This window comes from Lytechinus variegatus, chromosome 13 (genome assembly GCF_018143015.1).
Source record: "Lytechinus variegatus isolate NC3 chromosome 13, Lvar_3.0, whole genome shotgun sequence".
NCBI classification, from domain to species: Eukaryota; Metazoa; Echinodermata; class Echinoidea; order Temnopleuroida; family Toxopneustidae; genus Lytechinus; species Lytechinus variegatus.
In genome coordinates this window covers 33,580,557-33,605,589 of record NC_054752.1, presented here as the reverse complement: position 1 = coordinate 33,605,589, position 25,033 = coordinate 33,580,557, and the positions used below count along the sequence as shown (strand labels likewise).

Sequence of the window (25,033 nt, the reverse complement as noted above, 5' to 3'; positions counted from 1 at the left end):
ATAATATTTATGAATAAAATAATATCATTAACAAAATAAATGAAATAATGAATTAAATTATATCGAATTGAATATAAAAGTAAACGAAGAAAAGAAAAAAAACAGACAAAACACCCCCCAAAAAATAATTCCATTAAGATTACATGCAAGAAGACTAAAAAGTTGATTTCATTCCTTTTTGCATATTATTATGTATGAATTGTTGCCGTTATTAAATGATCAAGATTCTGTTTGGGTAAACGTGTAAAAAAACTACATGCGTTATATTTGACATCATGATGTACAGTACTTCATATTTTTATTTGTTACCGCTTTACAAAAATGGTTGTCTGCATGTACATGTATGTGGAATTTATGTTAACACTGAGAGCGATTAATAATCATCATCCTAATGTACCCTTACACATTTTTTTTTATCAGATTGTGGAGTTAAAATTAGATCTGGAAAGAAACCAAATTGCTTATTCAAATCTATAAACGAAACTCTAGATAATAATTTACTCGGAGGGGTGAATAAATTTCAATACATTAGTTGTCGAGTGAATCTAAAAGTGAAATAATTTTTGTGTGAAACATTTTAAAGTCACTCCAGAATGAATGATTATTGATGTGACAATGCTAAGCAGAGTGAAAAGTGAATGAATATTATTTTAATCAATGTTAGAGGGTTATTTGGAGAGAGATGTATACTTTATCCATGGTGAATATACACTCTAAAAACAAATCAGTCAAAAATGACTAGTTAATAGGGTCAGCTGGGTGCAACTGTTATTCTAGTCATATTTCACTATTTTGATGACCAGATGACTGTATAAGTCATCTATGGACGTATATGATGTTGCCCTTCCTCTCAAAACCGAATCCTTTGTTCCAAGAAAGACGACGAAGTGCATGAGATGGAGCGTGGATGGAGAAGCGAGGTAGGAGGATCTGTTTTCGGTTTAGCTGGAAGGTGCATGCGATGCATCTCGAAATTGGGGAGGTGTTAGCGGAAAGGCATCCTTTTATCCTCCGGGGGGAAGCCGGGCATGCTCCGCCTCCGTCCCGCACCGCTCATGTATATCCCCGTGCACCGTGGCCGTTCGAAAAGTCACATCATCGTGACCATGAACCCAGTGCATTCCAAGTATATAGTGAATTAAACTGTAGAAGCGCGCGTTTACTTTCCCGAGGATGGAGAAAAGCGCGCGCTTTTGTGCAAGTGATTTTGAAATAGCAGGACCCATTTTGCTCGCTGAATTACATGAAATTCTGGGGGATAATAATAACATGAAGTACCTTTTTTTTAACTGTTTCTTTAAATCTAGATTTACAATTGCACCTTCGTGATCACATCTATAATAATAATAATAATCCGCTTTTATATAGCGCTTAATCCATCGGAACGACGTTTCTAAGCGCTTTACAGATATATTATTACCCCGGTCATCGGATTCAATCAGTCATTCCCGCACACAATGTGTGCACATCCTCCACTCCCTGGGGAGTATTCCAGTCAGTCGCCTGCGAGGCGCACACAATACTGGTCAAGCTACAATGACTTTCACATCCTACCGGGTACCCATTTAGCACCTGGGTCGAGAGTGGCAAAGTGTGGATTAACGCCTTGCCAAAGGACGCCAGACCGCATCTATGTTAACATCTATGTTAACCAAGAACTGTATACTAGCTCATAACGGATTCGAGATAACTAATTATTTCGATGACATTACAACATTATGTGTGAAAAAAAGATTTTCTCTTTTTTATTTGGATCAGTGACCACCATTTGTATCATTGATTAAGTACTATCAAAATAATATTCATTGAGCCTACAATGAAAAAAAATCCAGATTAACCTCCCACACACGCACACACGCGCGCACACACACACGCGCGCACACACGCACAATCACGTTAAAAACTAAAATGTCAAATAAGCAATTAATAGGTTGGAGGAATGAAAACATCTTAATATTATATCCAACCCTGTACATGTATAAGCTGAATCCTAAAATTCAAATATTAGATTGATCCATTTAATTTGGTAAATGCATTTTGGAAAAAGTTAATTGTCACCCATCCAAAATTTAAATTGCTCTTCGATTTCTTCAATTTCTCATGCTATATATTTTTAAGTACTTGTAAAGGGGTACTTCAGGCCGAAAATAATTATTTGAATAGATAAAGAAAAATCATACAAAGAGATCACTGAAAATGTGATCAAAATCGGACAAGGAATAACAATATGTTATGACAAATAATTTGAATTATTAAGGTGAAATAGTTCTATGCACGTATTCATGACATTTAGCAAACTGCATGATGTTGTAGAAGTCATGTATCCCCAATTATTGTTCTTTTATATTAACACAAAATTATGTTTTCTTCAAATTTTGTCCACCAAGAATTGAAACTAATGGATTGACAACTGATATTTATTGCTGTACATCAGGCGCGTACGCAGGATTTTTGAAAGGGGGGGGGGGGGTTTCGAGCTGATTTTTTTTTTAAATCTCCCGCCCAGTCTCTAAAAAGTGATGAGCGGGGGGGGGGGGGGGAGGTGATGATTTTTTTTTTCAGCGCTGCAAATAAGACAATAACATTTAAGTGGGGATGGGGTATGTAACAGTGCGGTCATGACCCGCGAGCGAGCAGAAATGTTCTCGTTTTTGCGTTGAAAACATAACCTTTTTGTCAATAGTTTGTTGGTATCATAGTCGATGCTACATGTCCTTCGGATCGTAGCACTCATGATATGGCCTTGATCAGAACACTAGAAAATTGAAAAATGTCATGAATAATTACGAGCGAGCGGAGCGAGCGAGCCGAAATGTTTGCGTTTTTCCGTCAAAACATACAATTCTTCTCAATAGCTTGTTGGTAATGATTACATATTAGTTGATGATACATGTCCTTCTGCTCGTAAGTCTCATGATATGGCCTTGATCAAGAGACTAGAAACTTAAGAAATTTCATAAATGATTACGAGCGAGCGGAGTGAGCGAGCCGAAATTTTCGCATTTTTCCTGTCAAAACATACATTTCTTGTCAATAGTTTGTTAGTAAATCAAGTATTAGTCGATGCTACATGTCCTTCTATTCGTAACACTCATAATACGGCCTTGAACAGGAGACTAGATACTTATGGAATTTCATAAATTATTACGAGCGAGCGGAGCGAGCTAACCGACATTTTAGCGTTTTCCGTCATATTGGTTTTCATATTGGTAAAACATATTTTGTAAGAAAACGTGTGTCTTTGTCTTGGTTCACTTGTATTCATAAGTATACACCATGATAATCATGTATGGCCTTGTTAATGGCGATACCGTGATCATGTCGGCGACATGCGGAAATAAAAGATATAATAAAATGGAGCGAGCGAAGCGAGCGGAAATTTTTTCTGTGTTTTTCGTCGGAAACATGAGATTCTGTTCATTATTGCTGTCATATACATTATTGGGTAGGGGAACTGTCCGTAACTAGACCAAGGAGTTATCAGGCGCTTGCCCGATAACTCCTTGACCAGACCGACCTCTGGGGAGACAAGCAAAAAAAAAAAAAAGGGGGGGGGGGTTTGAACCCCCCCCCCCCCCTTGCGTACGCGCCTGCTGTACATGTATTACTTCTTTCATTATAAGGGAAATACAATTTATGAAAATATGAATTAATTGATTAACTGATTTTAATATTGCTAAAATTTAAAATTCAATATTTTCAGTGTGTGTTTTCAGATTTTGAAGAACTTTCAGCATTTTGCTCTGTGAATTTTACTCTGTTTATGTAGATATAATTATTTTCAGCCCGAAGTACCCCTTTTGTATGATGCTTGAAATTTAATTGCATCGAGGATGTATGTTAAAGGACAAGTCCACCCCAACAAAAACTTGATTTGAATAAAAAGAGAAAAATTCAACTACATGTAGCATAACAATGAAAATTTCATCAAAACCGGATGTGAAATAAGAAAGTTATGGCATTTTAAAGTTCGCTTTATTTCACAAAACAGGTATATGCACATCTCGGTCGGTAATGAGGAACTGATGACATCACTCACTCACTATTTCTTTTGTATTTTATTATATGAAATATCTTCATTTTCTCGTCATTGTCATGTGAAATGAAGTTTCATTCCTCCCTGAACACGTGGAATTCCATTATTTTAACATTTTGTGCTTCAGGCATGGAGGTCCTAATCGTCAAATTCGTAAAAATTGAAATATTGTATAATTCAAGCAATAAAAAACAAAAGAAATAGTGAGTGAGTGACATCGACTTTCTCATTTGGATGTAACTGACTCGTTCATATAACTATTTTGTTAAAAATAAGCGAAACTTTGAAATGTCATAACTTTCTTATTTTACATCCGATTTTGATGAAATTTCAGGATTGTGCTTGTCTGATTTTTCTCTATTGATTCAAAGCAACATTTTTCTGAGGTGGACTTGACCTTTAAGAACGCACCGTAAGTTGTTACATCACGAAGAAAATGTACAGAATGCAAGCGGAAATGAGACGAGACATTTTGATGTCTTGCATGTACAAAGTAAGCGAAACACAGAGAGTAACTAAAAACCAATAAGGATGTTATGTCTTTAAAAGTGTGTTTAGTTCTGTTGTGAATGTGAAGTTTAATTATTTCGCTCATATTCCTAATTTCAGTTAAATCTACGTACATCAAGTCTAGATGTATGTCAATTATTTTGTTTTTTTTTGTGGAATAACACACATTATCAGTATATGCAAATTTAAGTATAGGGGCATATTGCCCTAAAATACGAACGTTTTTATCCAATATGAATAATGATAATGCACATCACTGTACATATATTTTTCATGTGAGAATATGCATGCACTCTTGCGCATGTTGTGTGAGAATGGGGAATAGTTGTTTGACATGAGTCTGTCCTCACTTTCGTGGTTTATGCCGCACTGTTTTGACACACACGTACTAAGCTCCATTTTCATAGAAAATGAAATATATAGCGGGATATGATTACCGTGTTTCATTTCGGACACTTTATTTCCTCATTTATAAACCGAATTCTTATAATGCATATTTCGTTTAGAATTTTGTTATATCGCCGATATATCAAATTTCTATTATATCGCAGTCGTGGGAGAGTTGTAATTCATATTAATGATCGTTGTTACTTGGAAACCATAATTCATTCACCTTTGTGACCTTGTTCGTGTTGTTCTCCTAAAATTTGTTATATTGAATGTCTTTTTTTTATGTGCGTACATTTTCTTTGAATATGAGAAAACGAGGAAAATTATTTGTTATAGTGCGGAACATGCGCAGTAATTTCGTGAGACATTAATTTTGGTTACTCTATATTTTGGACGAGATGATGACAATTATGAAGAGGGGAGGGAGGAGGGGGGGGGGGGTCCAATGGTGCGGAAGGAAACGCAAATTTTCCGACCATCACCCCTCCTACTTTTTTTTCCTTGAACAAGAATAACACCTCCAAAAGGGAGAAAACGATGACCCCGCCCCCTATAAAGGGATAAATGGTTTGATATTTTTTCTTTCGTGTTGCTTTGTTCTCCCATGCAGAATTTATACACAAAAAACATTGTACATTGTTCTTGATTTGAAAGAACTTGTTTAAAATGCTAAATACATGTAAGTATAATTAATGGATTTTCATTCTAAACCATAATTACTGTCTTGATCATTATGACATTACGTCAAGACAAAATAATGGGGGGGGGTTGAAACGAATCGCGATCAATTCAATCTTGTAAAGACGTTTTACATAAGCGCCAGAAATAGAAATAAAGACTCGCATTTTTTAAAAGCGATACAGAAACTCCACGCAAGAGGTCATCAGAATTGTGTCAATGAATCATGATCCCAATGCTCTCACTCGACCTAATTTCAAAATCTCTCTAGCAGTCGTTAAAACACTATATATGGGACTACATGTACATGTATGCAGGAGTATATAAGCCCTGCTTTATAGGTAAATAGAACTGTAAGCAGGGCACGCCCGGTGCGCCCCCCCCTCCTCGATTCCATCACAATTGCTCCGGTGACTATTGACAAAATGTCGTGTCACCCCTCCCCCAAAAATAGAATTAGCCCGTGCCCTCATTTTCTAAAAATTGTTTTTATTTGTTAACTGGTGACCTTTTTCATGTTTGTCTGCTTGTCATCTTTTTGGAGACAAGAAAACACTATAAAAAAAAACCAAAACAAAACTGAGAAATCAACCGTATTTTTAATGGTAAAACCCCTTTTTTGCGGGAGGATGAAACCTTTTTTTTCATATTATATAACAAGTTTTTATGAAGCGGTCATCAACAGGAAGATAACCACTTTGGGGCCCGTTGCAGGAAGAGTTGCAATCAATCGCAAGTCTAAAAATCATGCATAACTTGATTTTCAACCAATCAACAGTGCGCATTTGGGACTTGCGATTGATTTTGTTTTTGCCTTACATTCAAACGAAACTCTTTCTGCAACGGGCCCCAGGTGAGATATTCTTCTTGATCATAATTTATGTTTGTCGAGCCAACTGTTCTGACAGTGTAAAAAAAATCGATATACTGCTATTATCGACCATGCCCTGCGATAGGTCTATCATTGGTTCTTTTTGAGCGGAAATGTTGATAATCCGGTGAAATACTGTACGGTTTTGCCCCATGATTTCTGATGTAATAAAGGGCAGTGACTTGGTTTGCCCGTAATCAATAGTCTACTCTGTACATGCGCGTTGGTGATTAGCAAGAAAGTTCTTTTTACCCCTCATGGTTTTACGCTCCGATTCCTTGATTTTGGCATCGTCATAACACTCCATGATCTGATGATATTAATATACGTATATATTAAACGCTTTTCGGAAGGATTTGCTTATACATGTACACTGAATTCATTGTATTCAAATTTACAATATGTTGGGGGTTATTCTTACCCGGGGGAGGGTTATGATAGTCTCTCTGAGGGGGGGGGGGTAGCGATTTACAAATTTGTTTGGCTAACACTAATGAAAAAAAAGACCACCCCCATAAAAATGGCAAAATATAGGCCTACATGTACATACATTGAAAAGTAAAAACAAAATAAGATATTTTAATATAAAAATGATATTCTTCCCATTCCGCTAATTTTAAGTCTTCATTTGTATTCCAGAGTCATCGCCATGCTTAATTCAATGTTGTGCTGTCCTCGGATTAGGGGAAGCCCCCTGCTCACGTTGTCACGTGACTTGTTGCCGTGCAATGTTATTAGGGTAATCCCCCATTTCCTCCTTGAAAGTGATTCCCATTATTGTGGCAATATAAACGTTTAAGCGATGAACTAAGGGAATAAAATAAGTTTTTATGATTGTGACCTCTTATACAGTTAAGCACGCGCCTTTGAAGACCGAGGCTTCCTTTGTTAAATGTTTTTTCAAACATTATTGCATGTTATTGTTTCATCGTAACACTGAACCAACCTGAATTATTTTCGATTCATCGCAAACCCTATGGCCCGTATTCTGAAGTTAGGTTTAACTTAGACCATGGTCTAACCATAGACATGATAGAGATGTATACTAACTACGCGTCTCTATATGGGTCTATAAACTCTGTGCTAAGCTTATGGAAAGCCAAAAGTGTCAAAATTTTGTTAAGTTGTATTTTTACTGTACTCTTTCCTGATTCATCGAAGGTGAAGACAATTATCTACTTATACTTCCAGGCAATTATGAATGATTTGAGAGTCAAATGAGCTGAAATATCATATCTCTACTGTTAGTGATTTATGTAACAATTGGCTGTCCATACTTAAACCACAACTTTAAACCCGAGTTTAAGTTAAACCAGACTTCAAAATACGGGCCTATGTGTTTTCCACCTCTTGCTAATTAGGTGTTGCCATTCATTAAGGACATGATTATTTCTGAAAAAAATGTCAGTCTTGGAAAAGGGTCTATTATTTTTTTCTTCCTTTTTAATAATCATATTTAGATTGTTCAGATTTTCTTGAAGTCTTTCAAAATTTTCATTTCATTTTTAATATTTGTATTGTTTTAATTCTTGTAGTTTATTATGTCACCATTTCTTTCTGCCCTATTCATGCCATTTGTTATTAAATATCTATCCACTTTGTTTTCCTCGTCTGTATTCCTGTCTTTCTCGCCCATGCATTTTTTTTTAAGATTCGGGGGGGGGGGGGGTAAAAAAGTAAATACTGTTAAAAGACGAAATACCTAATACATCAAAACTCTTTAATCCAAGTGAGTAATGCAAATAGAGGTATGCGTTCCTATATGAGCAGGTGAAGTTTATGAGATCATCATAATAAACACCTTGAGGGAGAAGAAAAATCGATTGGATTTAAATCTTCCATCGGTTGGGAGGGCATGCGCTCGCTTTTCTTTCTTTCTTTTTTGTTTATTAATTCATTTACATTTTTTGGTCTTTATCTTTTTACTCCCATGGGTTATGGTACCTACATGCATGGGGACTAGGCAATTTTTGTGTGATGAGACAGGTTCCCTCGTCTTATCCGCTTCAGGCATGCCACTTTTAAAATATTGTGTACATTTTTGTTTTGATAAATGGACGTGAATATGACTTGCGAAAAGCCCCAGCCAGACGCTCCGCGTGACCTGATACAGTTTGATATTCAGAAAAAAAAAGTTATGATGAGAAGAGTGTATCCATTAAAATCTTGTCATCCATGCTTTGAATGTAATGACCCCCTCCCCCTCCCTAAATATGCACTTTCTTCATAATTTATATCTGTTCAAAACCATGTTTCTTGTATTTGTTCCACTGCTCTTCGTTTTGTACGTGTAACCCGCTCCGATTGGATATACTGGGCGTTCATTTTTGTCTCACCTGCGAAGCAAAGTGAGACTATAGGCGCCGCTTTTCCGACGGCGACGGCGACGGCGGCGGCGGCGGCGGCGGCGGCGTCAACATCAAATCTTAACCTGAGGTTAAGTTTTTGAAATGACGCCATAACTTAGAAAGTATATGGACCTAGTTAATAAAACTTGGCCATAAGGTTAATCAAGTATTACTGAACATCCTATTAGAGTTTCATGTCACATGACCAAGGTCAAAGGTCATTTAGGGTCAATGAACTTAGACCATGTTGGAGGAATCAACATCGAAATCTTAACCTGAGGTTAAGTTTTTGAAATGTCATCATAACTTAGAAAATATATGGACCTAGTTCATGAAACTTGGACATAAGCTTAATCAAGTATCACTAAACATCCTGCATGAGTTTCACGTCACATGACCAAGGTCAAAGGTCATTTAGGGTCAATGAACTTTGGCCGAATTGGGGATATCTGTTGAATTCCCATCATAACTTTGAAAGTTTATGGATCTGATTCATGAAACTTGGACATAATAGTAATCATGCATCACTGAAAATTTTGTGCAAGTTTCAGGTCTCATGATTAAGGTCAAAGGTCATTTAGGGTCAATGAACTTTGGCCGAATCGGGGGTTTCTGTTGAATTACCATCATAACTTTGAAAGTTTATTTGTCTAGTTCATTAAACTTGGACATTAGAGTAATCAAGTATCACTGAACATCCTGTGCGCGTTTCAGGTCACATGACCAAGGTCAAAGGTCAATGAACTTTGGCCGAATAGGGTGTATCTGTTGAATTACCATCATAACTTTGAAAGTTTATGGATCTGATTCATGAAACTTGTACATAAGAGTAATCAAGTATCACTGAACATCCTGTTCGAGTTTCAGGTCACATGATCAAGGTCAAAGGTCATGTAAGGTCAATGAACTTTGGCCATGTTGGGTTTTTTTGTTGAATAACCATCATATCTCTGTAAGTTTATTGGTCTAGTTCATAAAAAGTGGACATAAGAGTAACCATGTATCACTGAACATCTTGTGCGAGTTAGAGTAGTGTTCAAAGTCAGCACTGCTGCTATATTGAACCGCGTGATGCAGGTGAGACGGCCAGAGGCATTCCACTTGTTTACAGTATGATTTACGCCATTTATATATACATATATATATATAAAAAGAGGCGATTCGTGATATAAACTGTATATACATGTATATATATAATAAATGTTCTGACTTGAGAAAAGATTATGCACCATCATGACCTTAGAATGTCAGTAATTGAGTGGGCATGCAGCTATAATATTGTTTGTATTCAATATTATGATCGTGGATTATTAAATCAAACCACATTACAAGGTGATGTTGCAGTGTAAACACGAGCTACATACGAGAAATGGATAAACATGTATAGATAGTGACTTTGATATTTCGGCAGCGTTATATGTTAGTGATTATAAATGACCTATTAAAAAAAAACAAATAAACGCAACGTTCATGTATGTGTGATATCACAGATGTGTACTTCAATCTCGGCCTCGAATAAATGAAATAAATTCAACTGTCAAATGAAAGCTCTTATACACTCAGAAAAATAACATGGCCACGTTTTGGCTTACCAAAGTGAGATGTACATCAAATTGTACACGCCAATCGAATGTAAATTAATGTGGTGTATATATGTTTGATAAATTTACCTTATAATTGATTATCCAAGAAAATTCTACATTTTTTGCTCACGTTCTTCGCTGGATGTATATATGCTTTTTAAAAACGTTGTACGTATGAACTCAAACACTCCACATACATTATGAAACAGTTGTGCAAATACAATGAATGTGAATTACACTATGGTGCATACATGTATGAGTGTATTTTTAGTATCGTAATACAAATATTCATTTGAAATGAATGTGCGTTTTGGGGACTTTTTCAATAAATTATAGACTGAAATCGATGGGGTACACTCTCAGTAGAGCCCAAAGCGAAACCCCATAAATTGAATTAGTTTTGCCTTTCTATCGGCACCCACTGAATTATTACTCTCAAAAGTGCATTTTAACATCATAAATGAAGTATAAGAGAGATGGGGGAGATAAAAAGACACATATCACCGTTTTCATCGCCACTGGACTATTTTCACGATTTTCTTTAATAAAAAACATTCCATATGAAAAAAAAATGTATCAGATACAAACATTTGCCCTTAAGCAGATGAATCGTCTGTACTAAATTACAAAGCCACCAATGGGCCAACTTAATTCATTTTTAAATAGAAAAATGTACTCTTTGCATGTACTTCGATCGAATTTTTGGATGGGGGTAGAGGCAAACTGAAAAAAAAACCGGCGGGTTCCGCTCGCCAAGTTTTATACAGACATTTGCATACAAAGTGCGCCGAAAATTGACAATTTTGGACGGTTAATAGTGTTTTTTGTCACGTTTATTTTCATGGTGTTTTTCAGATAATTTTAAAAACGATTATTTGAAATGAATATCATATTTCACCACTATCCTCTTAAGTGTATGTGCCATCTGGAAGGAGCTGTGAGAATAACCTTCGCTGACGAACCACTGTGCGATACTCGAAAGGCTTTTCAGTAGGCCTACTTGATTCGATGGACTTTGATCGTTACACCGATATCCAATTTTATTATTTTAATATACATATAAGTGTATTCTTCCCTTTGTTTTGATTTATTTGCAGAGCCATCATGCATCGCAAAACGCGATTGAAGATAACCGATCTAAATCAGCACCTAACATGTACGCTGTGCAAAGGATATATCGTGGATGCAACAAGCATCATGGAATGTTTACATTCATGTGAGTAAAATCGGGTACATAACCGAGCTGTTAATTAAGCCCGTATCCATTACACTGCTTGATTATGATTATGATTATGTCAGTTAAGGTGGGCAGGGGGAGGGGTTAACCATGAAAAAAATATATACGTGTTTAAAGGTAAAGACAGAAGATATTTGTACTGAAATATTTTGTTTGCTGTAAATTTTGAAGCAAACAATAATTATTTCATGAGAAAGTCTATAAATCAATGTTAATTGTCACCATTTCAATATAATTATCTGGATCTGGTACATTAATGTAAAATTATCTTTGTGAAAGCTTTTTAGCTCTAAACCAATAAATCTGATGATCACTAACACAGAAATCATATGTGGGACATTGCATTAATATTGCGTGGAAAAATACCGGACATTCTGATGGAAATCCGTGCTTATTTTGCTCATTTCTCAGCGAATGCCGGGTACTCATTTTCTTTCAGAGCTATTTGGCACATATTTTTTTTTATTCATACATACAAACACTTGGGTGGTAATTTCATTGGATTCTTCTCGAACTCATTTTGAGATCATTACCACAACTGGTATTTTTCTGTCCCCCTCTACCACTCTTGCTCTCTCCTCCCTCCTTCCTCCCCTCCCTCATTTTCTGCCTAGACATACCCTCATTATCTTCTATTTTGTTTTTAATTAGTTTGTCGGAGTTGCATTGTTCGATATCTTCATACCAGTAAGCAATGTCCGGTATGTGACACACAAGTCCACAAGACCAGACCGCTACTCAACATCAGGTATTAACGCCATTATTTTTTTAAAATATATTTTTACCTTTTTTATATAATTTTTCAATATAAGATTTTAAATGTTGAAATAATAATGTGGTTTGAAAACATAGCAGGGCCTACAGGTGATGATTAAAAAAATATATTTTCCACTATGATATAAAACCCAAATAGTGTTTGGAGTTATTATTCTGGATCACCTCGAAAAGCCTGCAGGTCGTTGCAATACTGCAATGGGTAGATAAACACGGGTTGGAGCATTGGTCTCACAATGAGAGCGGTGTTGGCTCAGTCGGTAACGCGTCTGCCCGTCGAACCAAAAGATCGTGGGTTCGAGTCCACCCGGGCTGATGACTGAAGCCAGTGCGTTGTGTGTAAACGTCTCTCCCATGTTTCATAGAAGCAGGCTATGTTACAATGGAAAACACTCCGTCCCTCGGATAGGATGTTAAATGGAGGCCCCGTGTAGAGGAGAGTCACCACCTTTGCACGTTAAGAACCCATTGCACTATTCGTATAAGAGTAGGGGGAAACCCCGGTGTAGTGGTCCACCTGCATTCCCCCATCAGTTATATCGGGAGGAGAGACCTGCGGGTCACAGTGATTCAGTTCGCTTTTCGCCTCCCAGGCACAGGTGACGCCAAACTAATAATAATAATAATTGCAAGGTTGTGAGTTCGAATCCCAACTCTGCCATTATCTCCACTTGGATAAAAAGGCCCAATAGTGATCTCTTGTCTATTACGTCAGCCACTATGAATGATTAACCTAGACGTAAAATGTTTCCAAGATAATTGGTTATATACCAGCTTGGCGTTTACCAGCAAAATGATGTCCTGCCGAGTTCCTACGGGAGTTACCACAAACAGAAACATATAGATGCAGGAAAAATTTTAAGAGTTCATGCAAGGTTTGAAGTGCCGATGCTAATTCAGTACTGTCACGACGAGATCCCCAAAGACGTTTGATAAAGCTGTATGCTAAATGCAATGTTATCATCTACATCATTTCACTCCATTATTAGAAAAACCGTCATACATTCGATTTATATCTGTGTATCGATCAATCGGTCTTCAGAAGTTTTTTTAATGACTTTCTTTTCAATTTCTGATGCCCACAGATCTGACAAAACGTTGCAGAATCTTGTCTATAAACTGGTTCCCAGCATGTTCAAAGGTAAGTAAACGTAAATATATACATAATGTATCGACACAGAGACCACGCCAGCATTCTTTAAAATACTCGACTTTACTACACTGGCAACAGGAGGAAACGATAAAAATTTATGAGGCTTTTTAAAAAAACATGCACTGGATGATGTTCTTGGTACGTCGTTGGTATTGAGGAAATTCACTTTGCGCCATCTTTTTAGCTTTTCGTTAAAAACCTAAAATGTCAGTGTATACTATGTCCGCACCACACCCTTGCTAAGTTCATGTTGCGTTGGCGGCGTTCCCACTAAGTTTATTGTGCGCACACATGCAGAGCGGTCTATATATATGGTGTAGCATCCAAACAGTTTCCACTACGTTCAAGCTCCCGGGGGGGGGGGGGCAGTCAAATATATTGCTGTACACACGCGTGACCAAGGAATTTCCAAACACCCCCTAAACAAGTTTTCGCGGGCTTTATCTACACATTTTGGCCCCTCAACAAGATGTCGCCAAAATATGACCTCGGGTAGAAAGCTTGGTAAAAAAAACATATCCTAACTCGTTTGACCCCTCGATTGACCATTGACCAGTCTTTCAAAGCCACCCTTCTCCTTGAAAATTCGTGGGTTTTGGGGGGATACCCTTAATGAGTCCACGCGCGGACCGCGTACAAACTGAAAAAACCCACCCCTTTAAACACGTTTTTTGGGGGGGTCACGCGTGTGTACAGCAATTGAAATTGCAACTCTTTGTACCTCCGTATAATTTGACGTAGAGACAGACTGAATATGCGCTATGTCCCCGCAGTCCTACGTCTATGGAGCTGTTAATATATCCTAAGAAGCTCCTTGATGTGTCATTGGAGTACTGTTCACTATGGATGCATTTACCAAATCAATAACAGTCCTCGCCGTGTTCGCATTCTTCGACGCAGCGAGAACTTCATGGACATAGCATTGATATAATGCAGATGTAATGCAGATATAAAATTATTAGACTTAATACCTATGCTAATAGTTGATGTCGCATTAGAAGATTGACTAAAGAATAGGCAATATAGTACAAACAAGTGTGTTTAACTGGAAAAGTTAAAGTAAAGTGCCACGAAAGAACGGAATGGATGGCTGAGGTTTTGTAAAGGAGCTCTGAATAACGACTTTGTTCCAGAGATAACTTTGTCCATGACGACATGATTTTGAGAAACGAAACTCACGGGGTTCATAGCTCACTCAGACCTAGAGTATTAGTGTCCTTTACTTGAAATGGGTTTTGCTGTGAATATCTGGTATTAATGTATTACGTATTAACATACGTTTCCGGAAAAAAATACCGATTTACATTTTTTTTTTCTTTCTGCAGGAGAAATGAAAAGGAGGAGAGAATTTTACAAGTCACACCCAGAAGCCAGTAAGTTTAATCATATTCATCCAACCTTTCGGGGAAAGTTTTCTGCTTCCGATTGATTTATTAAACAAACTTAACCCCGAACTTTGAGAGAATTTTTACTGCAAATCGTTCGTAAAACGATTTTAAGGATTTATTTAATGGAGACTTAAAAAGTAATAGCCAAGAAATGTCTTCGAGGCGCCCATTTGAAAATTAATCCATAGTTACATTTCCCCAGTATTTCTTTTTATTGTAGGACATAAAAAAAATCGGCTTATAGTTCGAATTTGTTGTTATGAATGTTAAATTTTGTGACCTTTTCCGCCTTGATTGCAATGACCACTAAACAAAATAGAAGGTATCGCTTTAATTTCTAAACAAAATTGTTTGTGGTATATTCATATCTTATTATAGGTACTAGTCTCGCACAGAATGTTTCAAGGGAAGAACTTGGAGAAATGGACGAACAAGAGCTCATTATTTACACCGACGATGAACATCTCAGTCTCTCCCTCGAGTACTATCAACAGAACATTCACATACCAAAACCTAAACCAGCCGCTGCCTTACCGCGTTCAGTCGGTAATGGGGACAATGCGTCAACCAGCAGTAGCAGCGGTAGCAGCAGCAGCAGCAGTAGTGATACAAGCAGTGAGAGTGGTGGAAGTAATCCCGACGTTGCCAGTGGTACTACCGCGGTTGCAGGTGGGAGCGCAACGGGAAGCAGTAAAGGAAATACCTCAGCGGCGGCACCAACGGCAGGAGACACGCAAGCGGTTGTGACCGCTGCGGTTACCGCAGCACTGAAGGCTGCGGCGAGCGGTGCGAAGTCGAGTGCTAACGCTAAGACGACGGAGGAGAAACGGGGCGGTCAGGCAGATGCAGCTGAACGATCGGCGCAGGAAAGATTAAAAGGAAAGTCGAATGGAGCGTCGACCTTAAAGAGTACCAGTGGTCCAATTAACGGCAAGACGAGAGCAAATGGTGATGCAAACGGGTTGTCAGATGAGGTGAGGCAAATATTCTTTAAAACATTAAACTTTACAACGACATAATGAAATAAGATCCTAAAGAAAAAGCGGTAGAAAAGCGGTAGATGTTCATCGCTGACGAAGGGCTAACCTTAGTATAATTATGTACTGCTGAGTTCTTGTGGCGGTTAAGAAAGAGACGACGAAAGAAGAAACAGTGAATACATGACAGCAGGATGGTTGGGTTAACAGAGCTGCCAAGTAGTACGGATTTTCAGTATTTAGTACTGAAAAATGAGAAGAATACTGATGGTTTCATGCAAAATACTGATTTCTCAAGTTTCAGTTTTATGTGTTGTCCTGTGGCATTTCTTTGAAAATACCTATTTTCTTACCAAAATACTGATTTTCAGCTTTAAAAATACTGAAATGTTGTTGTTCAGGTTGGCAGCTCTGGGTTAAGGAGGCGGTTCGTCATAGAAAGGAAGATTGATTGCTTTAAGTGTGAGGAAAATAATATACCCCCTTCGTGGATACTATAGGGTTTTGATATTTAGATATGTAGGCCTGGAGGTCGATATTAGAAATGCGATGTGCAAATTTATAAAGAATACACAGAATATGATTTCGAATATGTTTTCTCCGATATGAAGATCAAGGGTGTACTTCAGTGACGTAAAAATGAGCTATCAGTTGTACATGAAGATGTCTCTCTTCAAAGGCGTACGTAATTGTGAATGCGATCGAACAACTCTGCCATTGCGTTTATCCTCAAACGCCCCCCTCCCCCTTCCTCCACGATTGTATTTTCAGTTCCAAATTATCTTCGGGTTTAATGTGATTGAGGCAACAAAAAAGTGTAAAGAAAAGTAATAGCATTAGATTTGCGAAGCAAATTCCACGGCCCGTTTATCTGGCCGAAAATAATTTCAAGCGCACGACAACGATTATTACTGTCCTGCACAAGCGCAATGTTATTATCATCTCCACTCGTGGAGCCATCTCCTTTTAATCTGCCTAATCGTGGACGGGCAGACGGACGATCACATTCCGGGAAACGCTTCCTTCGGACATCCTCTTACAGTCCCTTCAGATTTATAATCGAGACCTCGTCGTTCCGATCTGGTTGCTCTCACTTCCTTGTCTTGAAAAATACAAATTGAAATTTTTGAGATTATTTTTTTTATTTTTTATTATTGTTTTACAGATTGTTGATAAACGGTACTTAAGATGCCCTGCAGCTGTCTCCATAGGTCATATCAAGAAGTTTATCCGGCACAAGTTTGGATTATCACTGGCTTACCAGGTAATTCTACCCTTCTTAGTATCTCCTCTTTCCCCCTTCATTCTTCTTTCGATATTCGTGCTTCCACGATGGCATGTCCGACAACTAGTCTTTGATTGGGAGTGGAATGTATTATGTGTGTTGGCATGTGTCATGTAACATCCAGTTATTTAGTTACTTTACTGTGTTAACGAAGTGCCTCTGAAATCGAGCATTTTGTGAAGCTAAATACCGAAAGATAATTTAGACATTTTTTTCATAATTTTTTTCATACGCCCGCGTATATATGAGTCGGCCTGAGGTTCGGCGAGCGATTGGTTGAATGGTCGAAATTTCGAGCAGTGTTGTGGGTCGAACTACTTCCTCAATGTCCGCCAAACGTGACCTGGGCCCTGTTGAACAAAGAGTTACGATTGATCCGATCAATCGCAACTATGGATGGCCAGCAACGTCAACATCTATTATGCGTGCTTGTTCAAAATATTTTCTAGCTGTCATGTATATTCATGCATCCATTGTTTTCTTGAAAATTCACTGCGCTTCTCTTTGCATATAAAGGACATTGTGCAAATTTTTCGTAGAAAAAATTATGACACTGATGGATTTCCATGGAGCTACGATTGATCGGATCAATCGTAACTCTTTGTACAACAGGGCCCTGGTCTTCCTCCCTTAAAAAAGTAAACGTACGTGCGGGTCAAGGTGTCCAGGGGCCCGTTGTAGAAAAAGTTGCAATCAATTGCAACTCTAAAATTCATGCGTAACTTGATTTTCAACCAATCAACAGCACGCATTTGGGACGTGCGATTGAATTTTTGACTTGCGTTTAAACGCAACTCTTTATGCAACGGACCCCAGGGATTAATGTTCCAATTTGTGAAACGAAGGACAATGGGAGTCCAAGATCAAGACCTTCAACACCTTTTGTGACAGAACCAATATTTGATATTTCGCCTTAAAAATGTCCCCTACGAGAAAGTTTTTGATTTCATTACCAACCCCGTGAGGCTTAAATCTCCCCTAACATGCCTATCGCTGCGTCCTCTTATGGTTATTCTGCGTCGTGACTCGAATAATCTTTTTATAATGTCTATTGATTTATTCCACCCCTTTTTTCAGATTGAAGTCATGTACAGAGGAAGCGAAGATGAACTGCTACCCGACGAATACACCTTGATGGACGTTGCTTATATTTACACATGGGGACGGGTAGGTTCATTATTATTCTAAAATGTCTTGTATGGGACGTTGAAAGAAACTTACGTTCAATTCTTTATCAAACTTTAGTCTGAACCTGAATGTCGATGATTTGTGATCTTTAAACAGTAGGACACCTGTTGATATTCTGTATGATGGTAATCTTTATATCCCTTTTGGTCTATTGTTATCCTCCTGTTCTTCATCTCTCAGTGCAGTCTTACTGATTCGAGGAATATCCTCTTGAAATCAACCACAGACGACACATTGATTTTGATATTGCCATGATATCCTTCTGATGCAATAAATGCAAGCACCATCGAAACAGAATAAAATCAGGGTTCGCCATGAAAAGGCAATAACAGAAATACGATGCGGTTGGTTCGTATGAAGTAATTAATAATGTTTCCTATTGAAGTATTTCTTCTATTTTCTTTCTTCTTTCCATGTAAATAGGTTGGACCGATGCCTCTTGTCTACCGTGTTTACCAACCACTTGCCAAACCACTGAAAAGAACCCTCACTGATAAAAACGCGTCTATCATTCCTGAGAAAATACCAAAGAAAACAGACACTTCTCAAAACCAGCAGAAAATTCTCCCAACAGCTGCGTCGAAACCGAAAGACACTTCGCCGAACCAAGGTTCGCAGGAAAACACGTCTCCCGCAACGACACCGGGTGTGCAACCGGAAACAGTGAAATCGAATAGTGCGTTGAACGTACCGGCGTTGCCCGGGTCTGTCGTTGCAGCGAACAGGTCATAGCGACGGATTATACAACTCCCATGCATTTCGGTCATTGGTGTAAGTCGGACAGCTGTAGGACTCCCAGTTGTTTGATCGCAATCTTTCAGAAATTCTTGCGGACATCGGAATAGGAACGCAAGGAGTGGAGTATATTGGCACACGTGCTGTGTAAGATTTTGCAAGACTGTGTGACTTCGAATCATGTAGGGCGATGTTTTCAGGGGTTCTCGAGCAAAGCCACATCTGGCGGGCGTTTCATGACAGGACTGTTTACCATACTGGTACCATAGTAGCGGTGTAACAGATATGTGTGCTTCTCATCAGAAACGAAAGAGGTTGCCAGATATGACAACTGAAACGCAGATTTTCCAGGCAACTCGTCAATGTCTTCAGCACTGCTCCTGTCATCTGTTCATCGTGAAGACAGTTGCGAATTCCGTTTGATGTGTATTAAGTCGGTTCTTGCTCGAATTGTCCACCTACTTCACGACAGCATATTCAAATCTAACGCAACTCCAAAAAATTCAAACTCATAACGATTCGGAACATGGCGCTGGATTTATAGGCTTTGTTTAAACGTTTAAACGCAACTTTTTACTGCAATGGGCCGAGAATTAGGTAGGCTGGCCATATCCCAGTTCCATCAGTTTACCAACGCCTTCGACACCAACACCCAATGTAGCAATCCAATGATCAGGAATCAGGTTGTGTTTTATCACAGACTTGGAGTCGATGTTTGGTGTGCGACCGTACCGTGCAAGCGAGGACCTAGTGACCTTTGACCTGAAATGTTTGTGGAGTGATTTACAATTTCCGTTTCGCCTGGAAGAACGATGTCAGTATACCGCGAAGATAGAGACATGCTGCTTTTTTATTATCAGCTGAGCAAGACATCTTGAGGTCGGACCCGTTGTTTCTGTACAAAATGATTTTCTTTATTAATTGGGTCCTTTCAAGAGGCCTCCAGAAAGTGCAGTATCGTAATAAGGAACTATTTCAGTGTCTCGGAAATCCATGTTTTGTGTTTTGTATTCTTGTGTGTCATACCAATAACCTTCTGAAGGAAAATTCGTGGTATGCAAAGTTGATTGTGTTCGCTCATGGAGGGGTGGATATTATTCCTGTATGTCATTTTGGATGGTTCGAATTTTATTCACGAAAATATATTAATTTATCCATGCAGATATTTACTATAGAGATGCATCGTATCTTATTTGTTAGGTTTTTAACCAAGTCTTGATATTTTAATCATTATTGAATTGATTATCACCGGATGTTTTCGTTCTTTCTTGATTCAACCGGGTTATTCATCACCATATCCTCGTTTAAGATTTTTAGAAACTTTCCGATGTAAAATTTTTACACTTCAAACGATTCATTTTCCGCATTTGCTCTGCCTATGGTCCTACATCATGTTTACACGAAAAATGAAAGTGAAGTTTTGGCAATTTTTTTCCAGTTGAAATATCCACCTTTGTTCAGGTCTTCTTGCGTTAGTGGGAGAGGTTATGATTCTGAAATTTGTATGAGAATAATATTCAAATATATATTTGCTAAAATATTGAGAAAGAAAACTTACAGTTTTATGACAGGGTTATTTGTCCAAATCCCTCTAATTCTTGGATATATTATGTCAAGATAGTCATTCTGTCACTTGCCATAATATTGTCCTATTAAAAAAATATGGCATCGAAAGAAATATAGTTTATATTTACTTTTTTCGTTTATGATTCGAGAAAGTCCAGTATCTACTTTACTTTTACACCGAAATTACGGCTACAATGACAGAACAAAACGCCAAAATATCAAATATAGATTATTTACCAATGCAAAGATCAACGAATCGTGCAGATAAAGCAATATAATTATGGCAAGTGAGGGAATGCTATTATAATAATATGCATTTTACCATAATAACCCATCTGATTAGAGTTCTTTGTTCAAACTCAGAGTCAGACCATTGTAAGCCGGACCCGCTGAGAAACAACTCTTCCGTTTTAGAATTTGTGCACGTGGCCAAAAATACGGAAAATACGAAGGGTAGCCAATTTGCTAACAGTGAACGGATAGCAGCTATTATTTTTAAAAGGATTCGAGCAAGAAACACGGTTACTTAAATGATCGCTGTGGCGGTTTTTAACCGGAACTGTCTACAAGCTCCCACATTTTGACCATGACCTGTTTCATGAAACAAAATTACTTTTCTCCTCTGTCTTAATATTTTGATAAAATGGAAATATCGGGGATTAATAGTCTTTATCAAATTTAAATAGTTTAGAAGTACATTGAAGAAATAACGAGTTCAAATTTGCGCCTTTAAAGGTGCAACCTAATGCCATACTGGGACTTCATCGTTCATCTAGGACCCGTTGCATAAAACTGTTGCCATATAAAAAAAAAAACTTGCAAACAAAATTATGCCTCTGAAACTTACTACACATTAAAATATTCTGCCATAGTTTTTCTTTTATGCAACAGGGCCCTTGTGTGCAACTTTGTCCCCTACAATTCTTGAAACACCTTTTAAGATATTATGTTCACGTTTCCGGAACCAAAAGGTCCGAAATTACACTTTATTGTTGCATTGCTGAAAGTGCAAAGGTGAACCCGTTTTTCTTGCAGTGTACAGTTTTGCGATGAATTGCAAATATGAAAGAACATCCCTTATTGGTCCCTGGTCAGTATTTTAAACTTAATGCGCATGTAACATTGATATTGATTGGTCAGTTAATTTAGCGATTGATCGCTAAAGCCCCTTTTACACCTTCACGGATGCAACACGGATCATCACGGATCTCAGTCCGTGATGATCCGGGGTGCCAAATTTGTATTTTCCTAGCATTCCCGGAGTGAGTACGGAGTTAACTGGTTATTAACACGGATATGTACGGAGTCTACAAGGATAGGCAAGGTAGCAATATGGATCCTGTTTGATATGCTCCCGGAGCCAACACGGAATACCCGAATGATCACGGATGTTACTGGGTCTTTACACGGACCTTCACGGTTGCTCACATTCTGTACTGGGATATGTTTTGCTAGAATGAAGTTTCGTCCCTTTTTGCAGCATCTGGAGCATGCTCGTGCTTGGTTATGAATACGGACTATTGTTCATGTACGCAAACAATACAAACATTTGACCCCGGATGAAGCCGGTATCAACAAGGATCACCCGGTTCTTACAAGGAGCCTCCCGGATGCATTCGGTAGCTGCAAGGATGTACAAGGAGGCTACAAGGATGAAGACGGATGATTATCAGTCTGTGTATTCCGGGATGAAAAATTGAACATGTTCAATTTTTCTCCCGGACATGCCGGTACATCAAGGATGGCGCCGGATGAGTAGCCGGAGTGTACACGGATAACCCCGGATTGACAATCCGGGATGATCCGTGTTGCTTCCGTGAAGGTGTAAAAGGGGCTTAATCTTTGTTGTGTCACGGATCCTTGAATTTCCTTCTGTAATCATGGAATATTGATCTCCTTTATTTCCGATGAGTGAAGCTGTGTCAAAATTTTCAAATAAAGATGAAAATTACCAGAAAATTAAATTGTGGTGTCGAATGTTTGTGTACAGTAACACAGGACAAGGGGGGGGGGGGAGTGGTATATTGCATTTCTTTATCTGACGGGGATTGGGAGAGGTGTTTGAGTAAGCCCTTCGAATTTTTGACAATATTAGTTTTTCTTTCGTGAGAGTGACCTTTCAATTCAATTCACAACCTCACTTTAGCTTGTCAGTATTTTAAACTAGATTCTTGATTCATTTTATGTGCAAATCCCATGATTGTTTGATAAAATATAGACACCAATAAATGCAATAGCTTAAAAAACATACTTTTTATATCATTTTTGCTGACGATATCACCTTTTCTCTCCGTAACACCCTCTTGCATTTTTGCATTTTTTACGTCTCCTGGGTATGGCACTTCGCCAATGACAGCCAAACTTTGAAAATAAGAAGTCAATGCAAATTGTCTCAGAATTTAGTGTAACAATCCGGTTGGACTTCACTCTCAGCAGTTTACTCTGTCCCGGATTTGGAATTTTTCGGGTTCTTAGGTGAAGCAGAAACAATGGTTTCTGAACAGTCTTTTAGAAATATTACTGGTTCTCCAAATAACCCTTTAAGTTACTTTAAACGGTGGCATGACATTCGCTCCGGCCACAATTGCTCTGGGCTTTATTTTGTCTAAGGTATAGGGTGGGTAAGGGCTGCAATAAGGTTTTTTTTTTCAGGTTTAGGATTAGGTTTAGGATAGGGTAAAGTCACTAGCGTACCTACGGGGGGCAGACCCCCCCCCCCCCCCGATGAGTCACAACTGATCCCTGACGCTCCTTTGTATGTCCTCTATATCCAGTTGAGGACCTTTTTTTTTTTCCTTATCAATTTTTTTCTGGAACAAAATCCTTTATGTCTGGTTGATGACCCTTTTTTTTGCTTTTCAATTTTTTTGGTGGACGATTTTGCCCCCCCCCCCCCTGTGGAAAATCCTACGTACGCTCCTGGGTATAGTGGTAAATACAGGGTTGAAGTTGGTCATTCCACTAATGTGTGGAATTTGCAGCGGGGGAATCGTCGCCGGAGCAAATGTAATGGAATCACATATGGATTTCTTGGTGATGTGAGGAACCTTACTTTGTACAGGGTTCTTTATACAACCTATGGGGTTCTTGACAACGCATATAACAAGTTGTATAGAAAGACTTGAAGGGTTCCTTGTAGAACCATAAACGGTTCTAAAGGACTGTTTAGAGGAAAAAAAATTGACAAGCAAAAAAAAAAATATTTTTTAAACCAAAAATTAAGGATATTGCGTCCCCGAAAAAAAAAATTAACAAGCAAAAAAAAATCTTCACTTTTGAAAGGAGGGGACACACTTCTGTTTTAACGGCATTTTTACATTAAAATTTTTAATTTTGCTTCTCAAAAGCGGGGCACATTTTAGAGGGGGGCAGATTTGGCATATCGGGCAAATTCTATAAACAGTTTCGAGCGATCATAGTGAGCGAGCAAAAATTTCGTCATTTTTATCATAAATATCAAATTTTGTGACAGATTTTGACAGATCAGAGAGTCATGTCATATTCACCTTTCTCTTTTTCTTTTCTTTTCCTTTTTTCATTAGCCTTCTGGGACTTTTATTTAAGCAAATTAGAGCAATATTTAAAAATACACGAATTCAGGGCAATTTACCTATGCAATCACATAGATTATGTCATTTACCCAATTTTCGTCGCGATTACACGATCTACGGACGAGATCTGGGGGGGGGGGGGTGGCGGCAAAATGGCCCCCAGGAATTTAAGCTCGCAAATTAGCACAGGTATGTTAGGTAAGCGCCTCATTTCATACCAACTTCAGTTCTTAAGGGCACTAGCGTACTTACGGGGGGAGCAGTCTGCCCCCCCCTGAAGAGCTTGAAGTACCTATTTTTCTGGTACGATTGAAGACCTTTTTTTTGCTTGTCAAATTTTTCGGCGGGCGGTTTGCCCCCCCCCCCCCCCCCCTGTGGAAAACCCTAGGTACGCTGTTAAGGGTAATGGTTTCGGATTTGCGGGCTGCACATCCCTAACTTGTCCAAACCAGCGTGTCTGGCGACGATTTAATGCACGATTTCGTACGTATAGATCGAATGAAGGTTTGTTTCAGGACGGTGGTTGATTGATTGATTGACTGATTGATTGATTGACTGATTGACTGACTGATTGATTGATTGACTGATTGATTGATTGATTGATTGATTGATTGATTGATTGACTGACTGACTGACTGATTGATTGATTGGTTGACTGACTGACTGATTGATTGATTGACTGATTGATTGATTGGTTGGTTGATTGATTGATTGATTGGTTGATTGACTGATTGACTGATTGATTGGTTGACTGATTGATTGA

At 38.3% G+C, this 25,033-nt stretch overlaps 1 protein-coding gene across 1 annotated transcript in view; it reads left to right on the top strand.

The window, feature by feature from the left end:
- Positions 1-19,877, top strand: part of LOC121426185 (polycomb complex protein BMI-1-A-like) — a 30,704-nt gene extending 10,827 nt beyond the window's left edge. The window contains exons 2-9 of the mRNA XM_041622388.1: positions 11,514-11,632; positions 12,305-12,401; positions 13,513-13,568; positions 14,906-14,953; positions 15,347-15,942; positions 17,111-17,209; positions 18,308-18,397; positions 18,842-19,877. Coding sequence (XP_041478322.1) covers positions 11,521-11,632; positions 12,305-12,401; positions 13,513-13,568; positions 14,906-14,953; positions 15,347-15,942; positions 17,111-17,209; positions 18,308-18,397; positions 18,842-19,150 — 1,407 coding nt within the window. The 5' untranslated portion in view covers positions 11,514-11,520 and the 3' untranslated portion in view covers positions 19,151-19,877. The remainder of the gene's footprint in view (positions 1-11,513; positions 11,633-12,304; positions 12,402-13,512; positions 13,569-14,905; positions 14,954-15,346; positions 15,943-17,110; positions 17,210-18,307; positions 18,398-18,841) is intronic.
- The last annotated feature ends 5,156 nt before the right edge of the window (positions 19,878-25,033 follow it).